Source organism: Crocodylus siamensis, chromosome 2, assembly GCF_052110815.1.
Source record: "Crocodylus siamensis isolate JL-2025a chromosome 2, ASM5211081v1, whole genome shotgun sequence".
Lineage (NCBI taxonomy): Eukaryota > Metazoa > Chordata > Crocodylia > Crocodylidae > Crocodylus > Crocodylus siamensis.
The window spans coordinates 37097958-37115722 of NC_143396.1; the positions used below are offsets into that span (position 1 = coordinate 37097958).

At 38.1% G+C, this 17765-nt stretch overlaps 1 protein-coding gene across 2 annotated transcripts in view; it reads right to left on the reverse strand.

Annotated features, from left to right (window-relative positions):
- PPARGC1A (PPARG coactivator 1 alpha) overlaps nt 1-17765 on the reverse strand; it is a 575330-nt gene that overhangs the window by 74534 nt on the left and 483031 nt on the right. The window contains exons 1-2 of one of the 2 annotated variants that reach the window (XM_090035709.1): nt 16392-16552; nt 11131-11310 (exon numbers count right to left, since the gene is read on the reverse strand). In XM_090035709.1, the coding sequence (XP_089891835.1) occupies nt 11131-11310; nt 16392-16439 (228 nt within the window). In that variant the 5' untranslated portion in view covers nt 16440-16552. Of the gene's footprint in view, nt 1-11130; nt 11311-16391; nt 16553-17765 lie in introns of those variants that run through there. The other variant, XM_090035708.1, reaches the window with a different exon arrangement.

Sequence of the window (17765 nt, forward strand, 5' to 3'; positions counted from 1 at the left end):
TGCTCATTACTGAAGGCCAAAGCACAAGAAGTTTCAAGCCAAGCAGAAAAACTCATCACCAGCCTTTTAAAGGAGGACATTCTTGGTGGGAAAGTTTGATATTAAGTTCTTCAGTCCCTGCCAAACCCTGAAGAATCTTTTTTATTATCTTTCCCACGCTGAAATTGCTCAGCACCTTGCTAAACATAAAGCAAAACATAAAGCAAACCCCAAAAGTACTATAGTAAGAGCCCCAGGGATCCAGAGTGTACAAACTGCCCAAGGTATTAATAAGGATGTAAAGGAACAAGAGTCTTTCTGTCATGCCCTGGGAACAGACTGCCTAGGACAGAAATCATTCTTCCTTTTGTAACAGGATGCCTGGGTAGTCTCTGATCTCCTCAGAACCATCTACAAAATGCCAGTCTCCTCATTGCTCCCAGAGACTTGCCCCGTCACCCATTTCTTAACAAGCAGAGAGGAGGGAGAGGCAATGGGTCAGGTCTTAAAATACATTATATTCCACAAAACAGACTTAAGGGTGCCAATTGTTTTATTTATCCATTTTTTTATTATTTCTGATACTTAAGAAATAAGGTGGAGTGGGGGGGTCTCTTTTCTGCTTTACATCTATATTGAGTCAAAATATTTAAGATGTACAAAAAAAATGAAATGAAGAACATAGTCAGCATCCCAGCAGTGGAGCCTGGAAACACTTGAGGGAAGGAACCTATTATGTCATCATGTTTTCTACTTTGAGCCAAGATCATTTTCAGTGACTGCTTAACAGACTTGCCTAAACCCCCAGAATCTTTACCAAAGTTAAGATCCTGGTTGTGGCTATTGCTTCAAAGACATTTCAGTGGCAAACTTGTGAAGACGGACTTAGCTCTTGTGATTCTGTGATTTAGGAAGGCAGCAAACTACTTCCTTCGCAGAGTTCAGTCCATCTGGGAGTCATTTTCAGTTCATCTCAGGATTCTGCTTACCTTCCTGTGACAGACCGTTCCCTTACCAACTCACCTGGGAAGCTGGATGCCCTTCTGGCCAAAAAGCTTCTCCACAGGCTGGTTATCATTTCATTAAAAAAAAAAAATTAAAAATCACCTCGTAGGCCAGGAAACATTTTTCACCTTCTTTCCCCTTTCAGATTAAACAGATCACACACAGGGAAGGCCTATAGACTAAGACCATTCTTTTTTCATCTCTCATGAATACATGGAGTGAAGTTTAACTGCAAAGAATATTTGCCACTTCAGAAAAAAATTTACAGATAAAGGGAATTCTCTGGGGCTATTCTCAGGCCAAAGATGGTGGTCCATCAGAATCAGCTCCACATACCTAACTCTGTGAGATGTGGACGATAATAATCCAGGTTTTGTGTGATGAACCTGATAGTTATAGTTCAGAGAAGCTGCCGGTGGTGTGAAAAAAATAAAATCAACAAGCAGAATAAGAGCAGGAGCACAAAGCTATAAGGGTTTCCTCATAGAAAGGACTCTAGTCTTACTAATTTTTGTAATACTGTTATCATAATACCTAGAAGGTCCACTCATGGGACCAGCCTCTGTGCAAAGAAGAAAGAAAAAAACATATGGTCCAAAGGGCAAGAATCTAAAACAAAACCAAAATCTGGATTTGTGCTTTTAGAAAGAAGCACAATGACTGAGCTCACAGAAAGAAAAGAACAAAAGTAAGATTGGCCATACAGGCTAAGTACTATCATAAACTGCTAATTACTATCTCTTTACTTATTAGGAAATAAGACTGCTAGTCTTTAGTGTCAGAAAACATAAAATGTATTCCAAGCTATATTGGTTAAACTCTGTGCAGCCTGACTTCTTGTGATAGCTAAAGCTACTTTTTATTGATGTACATACAAGTGATCTTAATAGGTTTTTGTGTATGCAAATTTTAACCTTTCCAGTGGGGTTGTGAACCCAAGAAAATATTTTTTTTAACTGCAAACTTTTTACTGACAAACAAACATTTTATAACATATATTTTACATAATGTAAATTTGACCCTTCTGCTCGGTCCTGGACAGCAGTACAAGGGCAAGGTTCAAATTTAGGGCTTAAAACCAGGTTCATGTTCACGTATTAAAAGCTGCCACTTAAAAGCATGGGTTACTAGTACACATGCTTGCATACATTCTTGATGAAAACAATACATGCACAAGTGGAAACCAGAGGCTGAAATCAGATACGGCTTACTCGCAACTCTGACTTCACTTGGAATTTTGTGTTTTAGGCATACCTGAAAATAAGCTCTTACATATTCTGTACAACTAAGGTTTAATTTAAAAGATATTTTATATGGATTTATTACAATCTTTAAAGAAGGCTTGCATTTTTTTTTGTTCTGCAGTGTATAAAGCCAACACCAAACTTCTTTTCTCATTCAATTTTGCTCTCAGCAAACCCTTTCATCACACACACACAATAGTTTAATGGTACAAAGTAAAAAAAAAAAAAAAAGCCCTAAATTAAGCCTCGCCTTGATTTTTCTCCTCCTAGCATGGGCTTAAGTTAATGTTAAGTGGGATGGAGGAGGAGGAGGACGAGGAGGGAGAGTGCATGCCAGGGTTAAGTTGGACCATTTAATAGCAATTAGCACTGATGTGCAGTACAAAAATAGCAACATTAAAAAAAGATACGCTAGAAATAAAACCATTGGGGAAAAAGAAATGTAATAGTTTAGCCAATTAGCATTTGTCTAACTAAAGCAAACTTTTTCTTTTTAGCAAATGGTGAGGAAGAGAAAAAAATCCACAGAGAAATATTTATTCACCAACAGCAATGACAATTTTTTCTAACAAAAGGAAGTGCTACCTTCCCACTTTTTGTGACCCTTTCCTGCAATTCTAGGAAAAAAATGTTTAGTTCAACATTATTGTAAGCCAGAATATGGCTCTATTTATGTGACAAGTTGACAACATACAATTTCATGCTTGTTGAACTGATCTGTGTTATATATTCACTGTGAATATTATGAAGCCTTGCCATTATAAATATGAAACAGTATACACTTATTCAAAATAACTCCAGCAGTGGCAATTTATAGCTCGGTTGTTTGTGTGCTTATGAAGTCCAAATGCCACCTTAAGAAGCTGCATCTCACTAAAACAGATGTGCAGTGTGACTGTGACCAAAATGGATTTAAGATGACCTATGTGAAAGGAGGCTATTACATTTTTGTCTGTATGGCAGCTGACACAAGTTTGTATTTAGATATGTGACTGGTAGGAACACAGTGTAACACAGTGTCCTTAAGAGCCTCTTTTAACATGGGCCAAGACTTTGGCCACCGATATAATTATTTTACCACTTTCACCTCACGTAAAAATGATGTGCAATAAGCCGAAAAATGATGTGCAGTAAGCTGAGTAAAGATATGGTGGTACCTGTACATGTACTTTGATCGGCTTAAAGATATTCTTTAAACCTTGGCCACTTTAGGTTAAGCATTGGCAAATGCAGTGAAATGGCAGCAGAGAAGAGCTGTGCAGGAGATCATTTGCACTGTCTTCTTTGCCTGAGAATGGTATGAGGCCATTAAGCCATCAAACAATAAGCTCTCAAAGCAACGTTGTTTTGTTTGTTCAGGGGTTCTTTTTGCCTGAAGATTTCCACCAATTTGCAAGGGCTCACATTAACAGAGACAAATTTGGACTAGTACAAAACAGCACCATTTGTCCAATTGGGAAAGAAAGTTGGAGAAACAACACACCTTGCTAAAGCTAGATATAGAAAATTTGCATAAACTCTTCCCAACAACATAGTAGCTGCTTTGAACAAAATAAATTGCACTTACTGCTTGAGAGTTTTTAAATGCCAGGAAAGTTTGTGGTGGATTATAACTTACAAAGGACTTCCAGAAAGTTATAATGTTCTTGCAAAGACCCTCCAAACTTGTGGACTCAGGGCTCGAAAGATGTACCATACTATGTATCAATCTCATTCCTATAACCAGGGGTGGTCAACCTACAGCACGGGTGCCACAAGTGGCATGGGCAGCCTCTGTGTGTCTGGCACATGGCAGATTAGGAAAGAGGCAGGCAGCAGGGTATCTGATAGGCAGCAGGGTATCTGATAGGGCATGGAATGGAAAGAAGAGCAGCAGATCACCAGGGAGCACAAGGCAGGGAGTAGAAAGCGGAGCAGCAGATATGGCAGGGAGAGGTGATCAGAGTGACACTTGGGGAGGGTGCACTGCTTTATTTGTGGCACGCCTGCCAAAAAGACTGGCTCCATTGGCATTATACAACCCAAGACAAGGACATTTGCAAAAGAAAACATCTTTGCAAAAGGAATTTGTGACTCCTGTATTATCACCGATGTAAAACTCTTGGTTTTTGCTGTGTATTCTCTGTTCTTCTCAATTGGAACGGAGGAGGGTCTTTCTCCTAGCTCAGAATGCTTTTTTATTATAGCATTGTCATCTTTTATTGTTCTTATAAAGTTTTCTATCCCAAATCTGCATCTTCTGCCTTTTATGTTTATTGTTGTATTAAACCTACTATGTTGTCTGTTCCTCTACTAAACCTACCCTGTAACCACATACTGTACATTCATTTCTCTAGGACCTTGGTGGCTCTTATCTGCTTGTTTTTATGATTTCTTATGAACTGCTAGGAATAGCAATTTGCAGCCCTGTTTGTAAAGCCATCTCAGTCTGAACTCAGCCTTCTCCTCTTTTGTTGTACAGTGATACTCTCTGCAGTGAAACTCCATTTGCCATAGCAAAATGTCATTATGAGAAACATTTTGGAGGCATAAGTTGCTAAGTAATCTGGATATGCATACCATATATTCAGCATTTAACATATATTAGTTAGACTTGGAGTAAACAACCTATTAATACAATAAACTATATATTGGTATAAGACAGTGCTCACTTTACCCTCAGATTTACTGATATGTTGCTCAGTATACACTATTGCCCAGAGCTCACTAAGGCCTCAGACAGGCTGCTATGCTGTTCACACAATCTCAATTCTTTTAAGCACTTTGATAAGCTTTATTCTGCCATTACACCATCTAGAACATTAAACACAATGTTTAAGTTCTATGTTAAATCACAATCAGTTCCTATTAACTGTTCTGAGCTCCCCATTTTTATCAACAGTTACTTTATTAAATCCTTAATAATATAGATGGAATAGTTAGTTAATTTGTGTGTTGAGCCATGGATGTTAATTTGTAAACATAATAACATACTGCAATCATTTGCATAATAGCATTTTAATCTTTTTAGTAAAAGCTGTAATTCCCTACAAAGTACACTGCAGTAGAAACTAAGTGACTATTGGTAATAATAAAAAAGGCCTTAAAATTCTGATCCTATTATAGTGTTGGAACATACCCAAACTGCTTCCATAATCTCTGAAATGTTACTGTTCTCTGATTTAGGTGTCTGTGTCAAGAATAAAAATGAAGTATAACTGGTAGCAGTAGACTATTTCCTAAATGTAATTTAGTATTCACTAAGCACCAGCACTTTGCAAATAGCTCTGAGGCTTTCCTTCAAAGTTCAGAGCTCTAGTTATGCATATTGTGTGAGGTACACCATGCAGCTCACCTCTAGACTCTGTTGTGCTGAATAGATGGCTATGATAAATCATGCTGATTTGGCACTGAAGGGCATCAGCCATCAAGGATTTGACTACTATGTCTTTTTTTCCCCAAGATTATATCTCCTTGAACTGCCTGCCCTGGGCTACTAGTTTTGAAGAAAATTAAAAAGTGGAAAAAATGCTGGAAGAGGCCAGTTCAGAAAAATCTATAGAGGTTCAGTCCCCTGGAAACCCATTAACACCAGTCACAAGACTGGCAAAGAAAACATTGGTGGTTGTTTAAAAGTCATTTTACGCAAGATCTGGTAATTCATTAATCAATCTGGCTGCAAACCTTGAATGAATAACTTGCAGTAGTAAAAGAGACTGGCAGCACCACAGATTATTAGAGTTTATAATCTGAACTAATGCAAATTACCCTGATGATGTTAAAAGCCTACATCATCTTCTTGATTCAAACCATTCCAACTGGATAAGGAGTCATTTATCTTCATATATTTCCCCTTTGCCAAGAATAAAGAGCCTGCATTCCATTGTGGATCTCATTCCCTGTCCCTCATTCTCATTGCTTGTAACACAGTATTTTTGGCAGCCACCAGTGAAACACAGTAGCCTATTCAGCTTTCCAAATACACAACACCCCAGCACAGTTCTGAAAGTAAATTGAAACATGCCTATGATGAACAATTAAAAATAAAAACAAACAAACATACTGAGCAATTCTAGACTATATATAATTTAAAAAGTGGAATTAAATCCAGAGCAGAACAAGCAATTCAGGCCTTTCTAAATCTGTTTAAGGTGAAAAATGTTCTTTCAGATATTAGAACACTGAACTTGCAAATTCTTTATAATACTACATAGCTCAATTAGACTTTAATTGGCTATTGCCTATCAGCCTACAGACCACACTTTCTCATTTCAGATTACATCCATTGATCTATTTGTGAATTGTGCAGGCAATATATACATATCTACTGTATATGCTTAACCTCTGCAAACGCTGTGCACTGGTCATAAATAATTTTAAATATGACTAGCCTTATATAATAGAGTACAATATATTTGAAGAACACCTCAGGAGGTAATAATTTTCATCTCCAGAGGAAGAACACAAAAATGCCTTCTAATTTATATTACCTAAAGGTCTACAGGTCTCCACATTTCACATAGCACGGACTTTAAGAGTTGAAAACATTTTCATATTTTTTTAAAAAGGCAGCTAAATCAGTTTTCTACAAATATAGTTTTTAAGGTCTGATTCCTTTACAAAAGGAAATCATGAAAGTGAATGATGAAGAAAGCCAGCTATATAACTGGTCTTGTGTAGCTTGTTAACTATTTACTTGCACAAGCCTATGTCAATAGACAGTGCCCTGAGGGGTAAAGGCTCTCTTAGCATACATTTCAAATGGACAGAATCGTGTGCAAAAAGAGAAAAAAAGTGAGCAAAAAAATAAATAAATCAAAAAAATCAGAGGTTGTCAAGCTCTGAATAGAAAAAGAACATAGTTTTTAGCATGTAAGGGGAAAAACAAAAAGTAACTTAATCTACCCTGATATAGAAGTAGAGTAAAGCATTGGTGAATCAAAGAAACCCCACTATATGGAAGACTGTATCTTTCATCATATTTAGATAGGAAACCCTTCAGGGCTGAGACTGTCTCCTATTCTGTTTATACAGTGTCTACCACAGGGTACCTTGTTTTTAGTTAGTCCCTAGACACTATTACAATTATTAATCATCTCTATTGTACACAAATTTCAGACATACTGATATTTGCAGGGGAAATGCCTTTAGTATGATTGAGCTTGAGGGTACATAGATTCACACATCTTAAAGAGACTTGATTTTCAGAACAAATTTCGCACTCCCCTTCTATAATATAAAACATTCAGGTACCTCAAACTTCAAGAACCCTTCCTGAAAACTTTAGCTCTTATTTAGAACATGTGCTTGGATGAGAAGACCCTCTGAGGTCCCCTCCTAACCTATTTTTTCTGTATTTCTGTAGCATCAGGAATACGATTAGATTTTTGTTTATTGTGGTGATGCTTGTACTATCATTTGTTGCCATTTTGTTTTGAAAATAATTGGAGCATATTTCAAGTTTCTGTATCAGCTATCAGTTAAAAGTTTGCTGTTTACAAGCTACACAACTCCAGGATGACCAAGATAAAATGCTCTCTTGTTTAAAAATAAAGGCTTGAAGTATGAAAAAAAATCCAGAGATTATCAAGTAGGAGACTGCGTAGAGTTCTGTGAACTACCACAGCTAATTCATCTCAGGGCATCTTAGAGATAATCTTCAGAGAAAGAACATACGTTGTATTATTCCTGAACTGTCCCCCAGGTGCCGTGTTAAGATGCAGAAGGAACAAGACAGAGCTACATGTATACTTGCAGAATGTGGAATTACAATGGGATATACAACTTTATTTCACTCTTCCTAGAAGAAAAATGATGACAAAGATAAGGATGGAAATGATTAACGTTACCAAGATATTCACTGTTAGTATCCTTGAGCCAATCCAGTCTTCACAAACTGAATTGCATGTACATAGTAGTTCTATACACAGTGGGCCACAATCTACATGGGCATGAACACATGTGCAATGAGGTGAAAAGACAACTCAACCTCCTCATACAGACAGCAAGAATTTTGTGACTGTCATATCTAAAAGTTAGGTGGGAAAGGTTTTTCGTGGCAACAGCCCTTGACATCGTAAAAGAGCCCTGCTGGGACATGTCATGGTTCTGCCTTTGGCTGATGTCTGTTACCAGCTACAGCCCATTGTTGGAGCCAGTCTATTCATCTTAAAGGTCTGTGATTTCATGCTCGTTATACACTCTCTTAGTAAACTACCTGCTAACCCATGGTGTAGGGCACCTCCCTAATGTGGCTGTAACATAAAAGCCACAATATGGACTAATATCTACTGTTGTCTTATTGCAAAATGTCATTAGAGAATAACATGCACCTGAAGGCAAGAATTCTCTGGACCAAACTGTAGCCTCAGTTAAAGTGGTTCAATGGGTGCATCTACACATTCCATGAAGACAATGTGATAAACTCCAGCACAATTTGCACCAGAGTCAGCTGCTCCTGGGTGCAGCATCTACACGTGCGCCTGGGACCACAGCAGTTTGAGTCAGGAAGAGTGGCAGCAGGCTGGCAGGGGACATGGGGGATCATCCCCAGGCTCTGGGTGCCAGTGTTGGATAGTGGGGGGCTGGCCGGGGCACATGGGTGCTAATGTGTAGGACTAGGTGGCAGGAACACAAGAAAATGTATACTCACATAACCACACTTTAGCACTCCCGTGCCTGCACTTTAGCACTCTCATACACCAACTAGCCCGTCACCATCTACATGTGCATTTCAGCACGTGCAAGTACTCTACTGTAAGATAGTACTGTCCCTAACAGTGACCCAATGTGACAGTACTATCTTACAGCAGAGTTAATTAATTTATGGCACTCTAAAACCAACATGTGTAGATGGTGACACTTTACTGTAAAGCTAATTAGTCAACACTGCAGTAAAGCACACACATAGATGCAATAAAGTCAGTAAATTCCATGAAATCTGAGCATTTGTGAAAACAACAGCAGAATTTCCCAGTAGGAAAGATGTAAAATATTTCACTATCAAGTCATGGTTTCCCACACAACAGTTTTTACCTTGATGCACTTGACGCAAATGCCCAGATACATTTCATGTGGCGCTATTTGTTGAACACTATTGCTGTACACCCTAATATTAATCACCACAATAAAAGCCAATGTCATTATATAGCTGAGCATCAAGTCAGAGTTTTTGATCTTCAGGAATATGATCAACTCACACAAGAAAGGACAGCTCTATCTTATATAAATTTAAACACTGAATCGCTGTAAGTAATCCCCTTAATAGAATAACTCATATGCTTATAGTTTGGCATAAGCTCATGTACCTCACAGAATCAAGACCTTAATTTTTATAGATCTAAATTCTTTGCTGACTTTAACCTGCCCAAGGAAGGAGGTCAAGAATTTAGGGAGAATACGCTCCTCTTTTGAGCATGAGTTCTAGCTAACAAAACTTTTCCTTACCCAGCAATATTCAGATATTGGCTATAAACATATTAGCTCCCGTTCCTATAAAAGTTCCCCACTGAGCAGTCCAGTGGATGGGGGTGATACTGTTACATGTGAGACTTGGTTACTATGACTGAAATTCAAATACAGATTCTTGAAGCCTCTCAAAATATAATATTGAATGCTTCAAATTTCCCTATTTTCTTTTGGAGATGGAAGATCTGCTTTTGCTTTTATATACACTGGTTTCATACCAGGATAACTGCAGGGAAATAGTCCCAGGTTACAGTAGTATGAGTGCTAGACATATTAGGTTCAGAGGTCCTGTCTCTGTTCTCAGCCACATGACTGTCAGTCCAGAGAAACTTCATTTACTACATTTATACCCGTGTACATGGGAAGAATTTGGCCTAAATTTTCCTAACCAAGATACATTTCACCTTTAAGTGCTTTTTACTCTATTGTAACAGTTCATATTGAGTAGCTCTCAAATATACTATTGCTTAATTTGGGGACTTCCCAGAGAAGTGGACCAGGAATATGAACTTCCATGCATCTGATCTGGAAGGTAGGAATGACGGAATGATAGCCTATCATTGCACAAGATCTTCCTGCCAGCTAATCAATGTATTGCCCGATTTCCCAGCAAGAGAGGGACCAATTGTATTTATTACCATCTAGGACGAAAAACCTTACAGTTCAAAAGAGGCATGGTAGTCCCATAATTACAGAGTGAAGAATCTTGAGCTCTTACCAGAAAATGAGAGGGGTGGGCGGTGGGGATATCAGTATCTGAAGTACTGATTATATACCTTGATTCTGAAGGCAGTATTTTAAAGAGGGTATTTAAATCTCCCCTAACACCCTTCAGCTCTGACTTTAAATTGCCCACTGCCATGATGTCTATAAAACACCCCTAAATGACTATCTATCTAATATGCTCGTACTGTTGCTTGTGAAGCAAAATCATAATAATCTCACTGTTACCTTATGCTCTCCCCCAGTCTGTCTCATTTTGTACTTACATTGTGACATTGTTTTGTTAAGTGAGTACACATTTCCTTGTGTAATAAGGCCCCAACTGGAGCCTCCAGGTGAAATAAGATATAAACGTTAATGATCCATCACTAGATACTGTATTCCACTTTGTTTCTTTCTGAGGAATGCGAATGGAGATGACAAACAGGTTTTAACTTTTGTTTTTCCTTTGTAACTGACTATTTTGAAATAGCTCAGTGTTACACCATAGTGTAATGTACCCTGGTCCCTTTCATTTCAAAAATCAAATTTCTGTTTTATTCTTTCCAAGACTCTCTCTCCAGATCATAGGCCTGCTCTGGATCACAAGGATTAAAAGCATCAGTTAGAGGCCATACCAGATGTCATAATTGAACTTCAACATCTACTGACTCTTCTTCACACACAAGACAGTCATCCACCTGGTAGAAACACGAAGTCATCTGAAATGTACTCTTGTACAGGCTTCCCTTACCTCAAATATATTTGATGATTCATTGTTGTACTGATTGGAAATAACTTCTGATTGGTCGCTGTACCACTTGAGTCCACCCAGAAAGCTGTCTGCATCCAAATCATTCACATCTAGTTCGGAGAGGTCAAGTTCCGGGAGATCTGGGCAAAGAGGCTGGTCTTCACCAACCAGAGCAGCACACTGCAGGAAGAAACACAGAAACACGTAGTTTCATTAATTACAAGAATTTATTAACCACAGTAGCATGTGATGAGAATTAAACCTCAAGTCACTTGTTCCATAAAGAAGGTCATTTGAGTTTACATTTTGAAAGAAACACCAAACATTCAATTATAACTAGTCTAGCAGAGGTGAGCAAAGTTGAGGTAGCGATGGGCAGCTGATGAGGGTGTAAATTATATTCTTCATCACACCCCTGAGCAATAACCAACTACTAGCCAATTCCTTATATTCACTGGAGACCCTAGTATTTGCAAAATTAGTAATCCCAGCAGACAAGGCCAAGATGTAGCCCTCTCTCTTGTCTCAGTCAGTAGAAAGAAACCAGTATGACTGGTGGATACCCACCTAGCTAATCTGTTGTACATTCTTCCCAATCCATGATGTTCTTAATCTACTGCACTCTGCAGCTACACCAGCCAATCCTTTAAAGAAAGTTGTGGAAACTCAACTCCCCAGCTCTGTCCCAAGCTAGTGGCCATCATATATATGCCACACACCACTAAAGGATGCAGCAGCAGATACTGCTCTGTGCACCTCCCAAATCTCCTGAGATCTTGTGCCTTCCTAACCAAGACATAAATCTCTGCACCCACTTAACAAAACTGCTCAAATTTCCTCAATCCTCAGAGTCTGCTAGCAGTGGCTTTATTAGATGTACTAAAAGGGAATTTTCCTTTGATCAACCCTGGAGTAGAGGCTAATACGACACTGTATCTCAGAACTTGAAAAAATTAAGTGAGGTTTAAACTGCACAGGCTCTCTTTACTGGGGTGAATTTCATATCTATTATATAAAAACAACACTGCTATACATTACTATAACTCCATAATCAGTTTTCTTTCATAAGTCATTAACAGCCATTTACGTATCAATTAGGCTAAAATATGTATTTTTATATTATGCTTCCCTGGTAGCACAACAATATTAAAATGCTACCCAAACCACTTCTTAATTGTAGAAAATGTGTAACAAGACTTGAAAGAAGTCATACAAAAAAGTCATATAAAAAAAACTGAAGCCCACCACTTCAGTGTTACCATGGCCCTCCTTGGTATTCCCCACTCAGTAGTCAATGTGTTACTGCAGCAGGTACTTCCATTACTACACCATGTTCTCTTGTAGACCTTCTTTGAAGTTCCATGTTTGCAACAAAAAAAGGCATTGGATTCCTCTATTTAGAAGCTGCATCAATAATTAAGTAGTTAAAAACCACTTCACTATCCAGCAACTAAGTTGTTAAAAGCCATAACAATGCCAGTCAAGAGTGAAGTTCTTATTACCACTTGCAACCAATTATTTGTGGTGTTGTCAACTTGTCCTAATGTTAAAGATGGACCAAACAGAAAATTTAGACACCAAGTACTCACGGACTACAGTCGATTGGGCAGTTTGAATGATTTCCTAATTTCTATTTGTATTGATTTCATAGACATTAGGGCTGGAAGGGACCCGGAAGATCATCAAGTCCAGCCCCCAATTGAAAGCACTCCAAGAAGTACCACCATCCAGCAAGGTGTTTACAGGACAAGAACCCAGGATGTGGTTTACTCCATGTTTGCTTGTCACTCTTGAAAGTACCACCTTTTACAGTCATACAAAAGAGAGCTGCTGAAGGCAGCCTGGAATAAGATAAATCTCACTGAGATATTTCATCTCTGTGACTCTTGGTAAGTCTGTACTGCATAGGCTGTATGCAGCAGCATAATCATGAGCAAACACTTTGTATCTAATGGCATAAAGACTCAGTACAGCTTGTGGGATATATAATTTACCTTACAACTTCCACAGGTCTAGTGGGATACTTGTGGAATAGGCCAAGAGGCACAGAAACTCAGGGGTTGCAAGGTGAGCCTTTGAAATATCACTGGCTTTTATTTCTATTACAAGGACTCCAAACTTCAACAGGCAAAGCCTCCCTTGGATAATATTTTGGATACTCATATTTACTGGGTTTTTATTTTAGTCATATAAAAATACAAAGAAAAAAATTAAAAGCTCCCCCCTTTTCTAATGGTGACATAATTTTCCAGCAACAATCTTATAATGCAGAGATGACCTTTTTAGATGCACAGATGAAATCTGTGATCTCATTAAAAGATAATCTAGTTTTTGACTGAAAAGGTAGATTCTCAGCATCATTCCCAGGTTTGTGTTGCAGAGGTCAGTGGTTTAAAACTGATGCTGTAGACTTCTAAACTATCCTGCTGATCTGTTACTGCCTTCATTTGTAAAAATAGCTTCTGTCTCCACATCACCTAGTTAAACATGTTATGTCTTTGATTTTATGCATTTTAAAGTCTTGCAATGGACACTTTAAAGCAGCAATAAAAACAGCTGTATTAAAAAAATGCCTGTTGCAGCTTTCATTTGTATATAATGACTGCAATGTCACTTAAAAATGTATTCGCTGAAATGAAGTACATATGCTCTTGCCAATGTGGACATGATAATAAAATCAATGTTTCTGAATATGGCATTATGCTTCTAATCTGAGACACATTAGTAGCAAGTGTTCCTGTTATTAATTTATATTTGGCCTTTGGTGGATGCCAGATTTAACAGTCCAAGTCCTAAAACTGTCCTCCTCTGACATGTTGATATTTACTCTTTACCTATACATCTGTAACAGGTGTGTCTGCATTGCTCCAGTACATTTTACTCTCTTCCAACAGTTATTTCACATGATAGCTATTTTATAATGATATCCTAAATTTTATAATTAAGGATTTAAGAGGATAAAGCAGTCACTAAACACAAAAGACTAATTATTGTGCATTATTTCATTCCAACTTCCTTTTTTTTCTTAGTTCAGGAGCAAACAATAAATTAGCTTAACTGCACTGATGATAATGAATCATTATAATTAGTATAATTCTCCATTAACCTTTTAGACATTTTTTGCCTTTGAAGGTAAATTTAAAAAAAAAGACTGGACTTGTGCCGTATTAATTATATTAACAAAAATAATCTTTGTTTTATTTTTAACGAGTTTTTTAAAACAGGCAAGGGGATGAACCCAGCAAAGAAAGACAGACTTGACAGAATGTGTGTCATGTGGATTCTCTCTATCAATCTTTGCAACCTTACTGTATATCACCTTCATTAAACTGTGAAACACTGGGGACGCTGATCAGCTATAGTGATGCAGGCCTTTATTAAGCAACACGCCATCCTGTCATTATGTGCAAGACGGTATAATGCATTTTAAGTTGACAGCAAACATTAATGATTCAAAAAATGAAAGCTGCCTACCGTACCTGCTGTTTGTAATATTTTAGATCAGTAAAGGTGATCCCCAGAGCCAGAGAAGCGCACACACCCCGTGCTCTGTTGCTACACAAAGTGCAACGCAGCAGACAGTTGGTAAAATTCTACCAACAGCTAATCCATCCACCACACAATAAATATGAAGATCAAACCTTTTTCTCTATGGAAGAAAAAAAAAAACCCCATTGCTACATATTATCTATTCTGTTACTAGCTTGAAATTACTGCAGGAACTCTGGTGATTAAAATAAATCTTCAATATTTCCATATAAGCTGGTTCCTCAATCAGCTACTAGCAGCATTAGGAATAATACATGATGGAAAAATGAAGCTACAGCAGCTGAGACCCATGCTGCAAGCCAGACAACAACCCACAGGATACTCCAGCTACTCAGAAACAATTAGGACTTTGGAGCCAGAAAGTCATCCACTTACAGCCTTGACTCATAATAGCTACAGGACATATGAATTATCCATATCTATTCCACTTTACCAAGAAATCAAAACAAGATAAGAGCAATTACAATATGCAAACAGAAATCAGTGAAAGCAATGGTGAGCGCCAACTATTTAAAACATGACAGAAAAAGTCAAGAATTTGATGCATACTTCACTAGAGAGGAAAATGCAACCATATGAAGGGAGAACCCTGTAACATTTTACTTTAGATGGGTATCTCTGCACCACCCGAACATCTCATTTAAAAAGCATCACATGTAACATTTTTTCTTTTCCTGTTGCCTAAGGGGAGCATTTCAAGTACATATTCCAAGCTCCTAGGGACAGCTTCATTCCTTTGAGCTGGTCTGTATTTTGGATTCATCTCAATGGGATCCAAAGAAAGTTTCCCTTGCTTCACAAGTTGCCAGAACTTTCAGATAACACTCCATTTTGCTGAATGCAAACATGCAGAAATCCTCAACCTCACTTTATACTCCAGAGATTACGAGAGAACTGCTTGCTTTTTTCCTTTATGAATTGTAGCCAGCAGAAGCTGTGGATTTGATGTATTGCCGTCTATTTTTACACAAGCAGCGGCAGCGGCAGCAGCAGCTCTCACAGTCCTGCATAAACTCTATTCTCATGGTTCATCCTGTTGTCTCTGTTGTACAGTAGGATTTAACCATTTGTTGAACGACTTGAATTAACTGAGAACCTTATCCTACGGGACACCAACTACAATGCAATCATCCAATACAACAATTACAAGTAAAGCAACATTTTATTTCCTGTAATGTTTTAAAGGCATTTAAAACAAAACAACGAGGTATTCCTCCTTCTCTGTGTATGTCTGACTTGTGCAGCTGCTAAACGAGAAAAAATCCTGAACAGAATATAGTGAAAAAGCAATCAGCACATGAAACCAATTGATAATTTTAACTTTTTAAAATAAAAAAAAAATCTTAATCTTATAAATAGCTATGGCATTTTTCCAACCAGGCCACTAAACGCCACTGGAAAGACTTCAGACACTGATTCATATCAATATCTTAGAGCATAAATATTGCATATGACTGGAAAGCGAGCCAAAGGCACATGAAAATAGTTTCCAACTGCAGGAGATACTGATGACAGCAGCTAAGCTTTGATTTGCTCAAGGCATCATAGAGTAACCTTAAAATAGCAAACTTACTGGAGTTAAGATAAGATTCAGACTTGTTTGCAAAGTATTATATCTAGCACAGTTTTGTAATTATTCTGTTTTAAAAAAAATACCTTTAAAAGGTTTGCACACAAGACAATCCTCACGTTGCTTATAAGGCACAGCTCACCTCTATATCACTCCATACAGAGTCCTGGTTGCACATGTCCCACGCCATCCAGCTTCTGAATGACAGCAGTAAAGCTTTTAAACTACAGTCCACAGTCGCACACAGAGCATACACTCATGCAGGCAACTAGACCCTTACTGAGAGTGAACTGAAGGCACCTGTCTTACTACTGTTCCCAGTCACATGACAAAGCTATTAAAAAGTAGGCTGGGCTGTCACTCACCCAGCCTTCTTGTGCTGCTGCTAAAACTAGTGACGTCACTCAGAGGCAGACCTAGGCTTAAGTGAAGTAAATCTTTTTAAAAACCACTCAGACCTTTCAGTCTTCAGCACCACACTGTGATTAAAATCAGTTTTTAATGCCACACCCCCTAAATTGTGCTGTTGCCATATACTGCAAGAACTAAAATCCCTTACAATCTTTTTTTAATTTCTTTTTTTCCAAAACAACAGACAAAAAGCAGTATTTATTATAAAGGGAAAAAGTGAAGTAACTCTAATCTGAGCTAACATGTACTCACTGAATACCTTGCTTTGAACCTTCACAAGTACACTACTCAGGCCAGGTTAGCTAGCAAGCACTGTTAATGTGGAAATGCTATCGCAAGAGTTATGTAAAAAGTTACTGCATGATTCTTTATTTGCTAAGTCATTTTATGCCTTGTGGAATATTTTAAAGTGTGGGCTATTAGTAACTTCTGGTCAAGAATGCAACCAGAGCTGGGGGGGGGGTGTTTCCACATGCGAAGCATCTACAAAAATGCATCTCAGTGACATCACAAGTCACAGGGCAAAAACATTGCTTTCGCTGCAAGCATCTGCTACGCATAACAGGCCAGATCACGATTTTTTTTTTTTCAGGTCCTAGTTTGTTTTTTCTGTTTCATATAAATGTTCCCCAGAAAGTAGAGTTGTTCAATACAAATGCTGTGGTCCTGCCCACATACATCTGCTTAGATTCCTGTCTGTATTTTCATATGGGTAGTATTTCCTCAATACTGCCTGAGGGTGCATTTTTGTATAAACACTGTATTCCAACCCCACTGACCCGGGCTGCACATTTTCTGTTTGAAAACAAGAATTCTCTCACTGCCATGTGAAAATACCAACATGCTATTAACAGAAGTGTTTCTTCTTTAAGCCTTTTACAGCTCTCTCCCTGAGACAATAGGGGCTGCTGCAGGTGCAACTGGTTTATGATGACACTACACACTGAATACATAACAAACTGAAGGTACCAAATGCAACTGGAAAGCATTTCCCACAACAGAAAAAAAAATAAAGGGCTTATTTAACCACCTCCACCTGCCTTTTCATATTTTTTAAAAAGTTGTGGGTTTGGGGGTTTCTTTGGGTTTTTAATTAGCTGGGCTC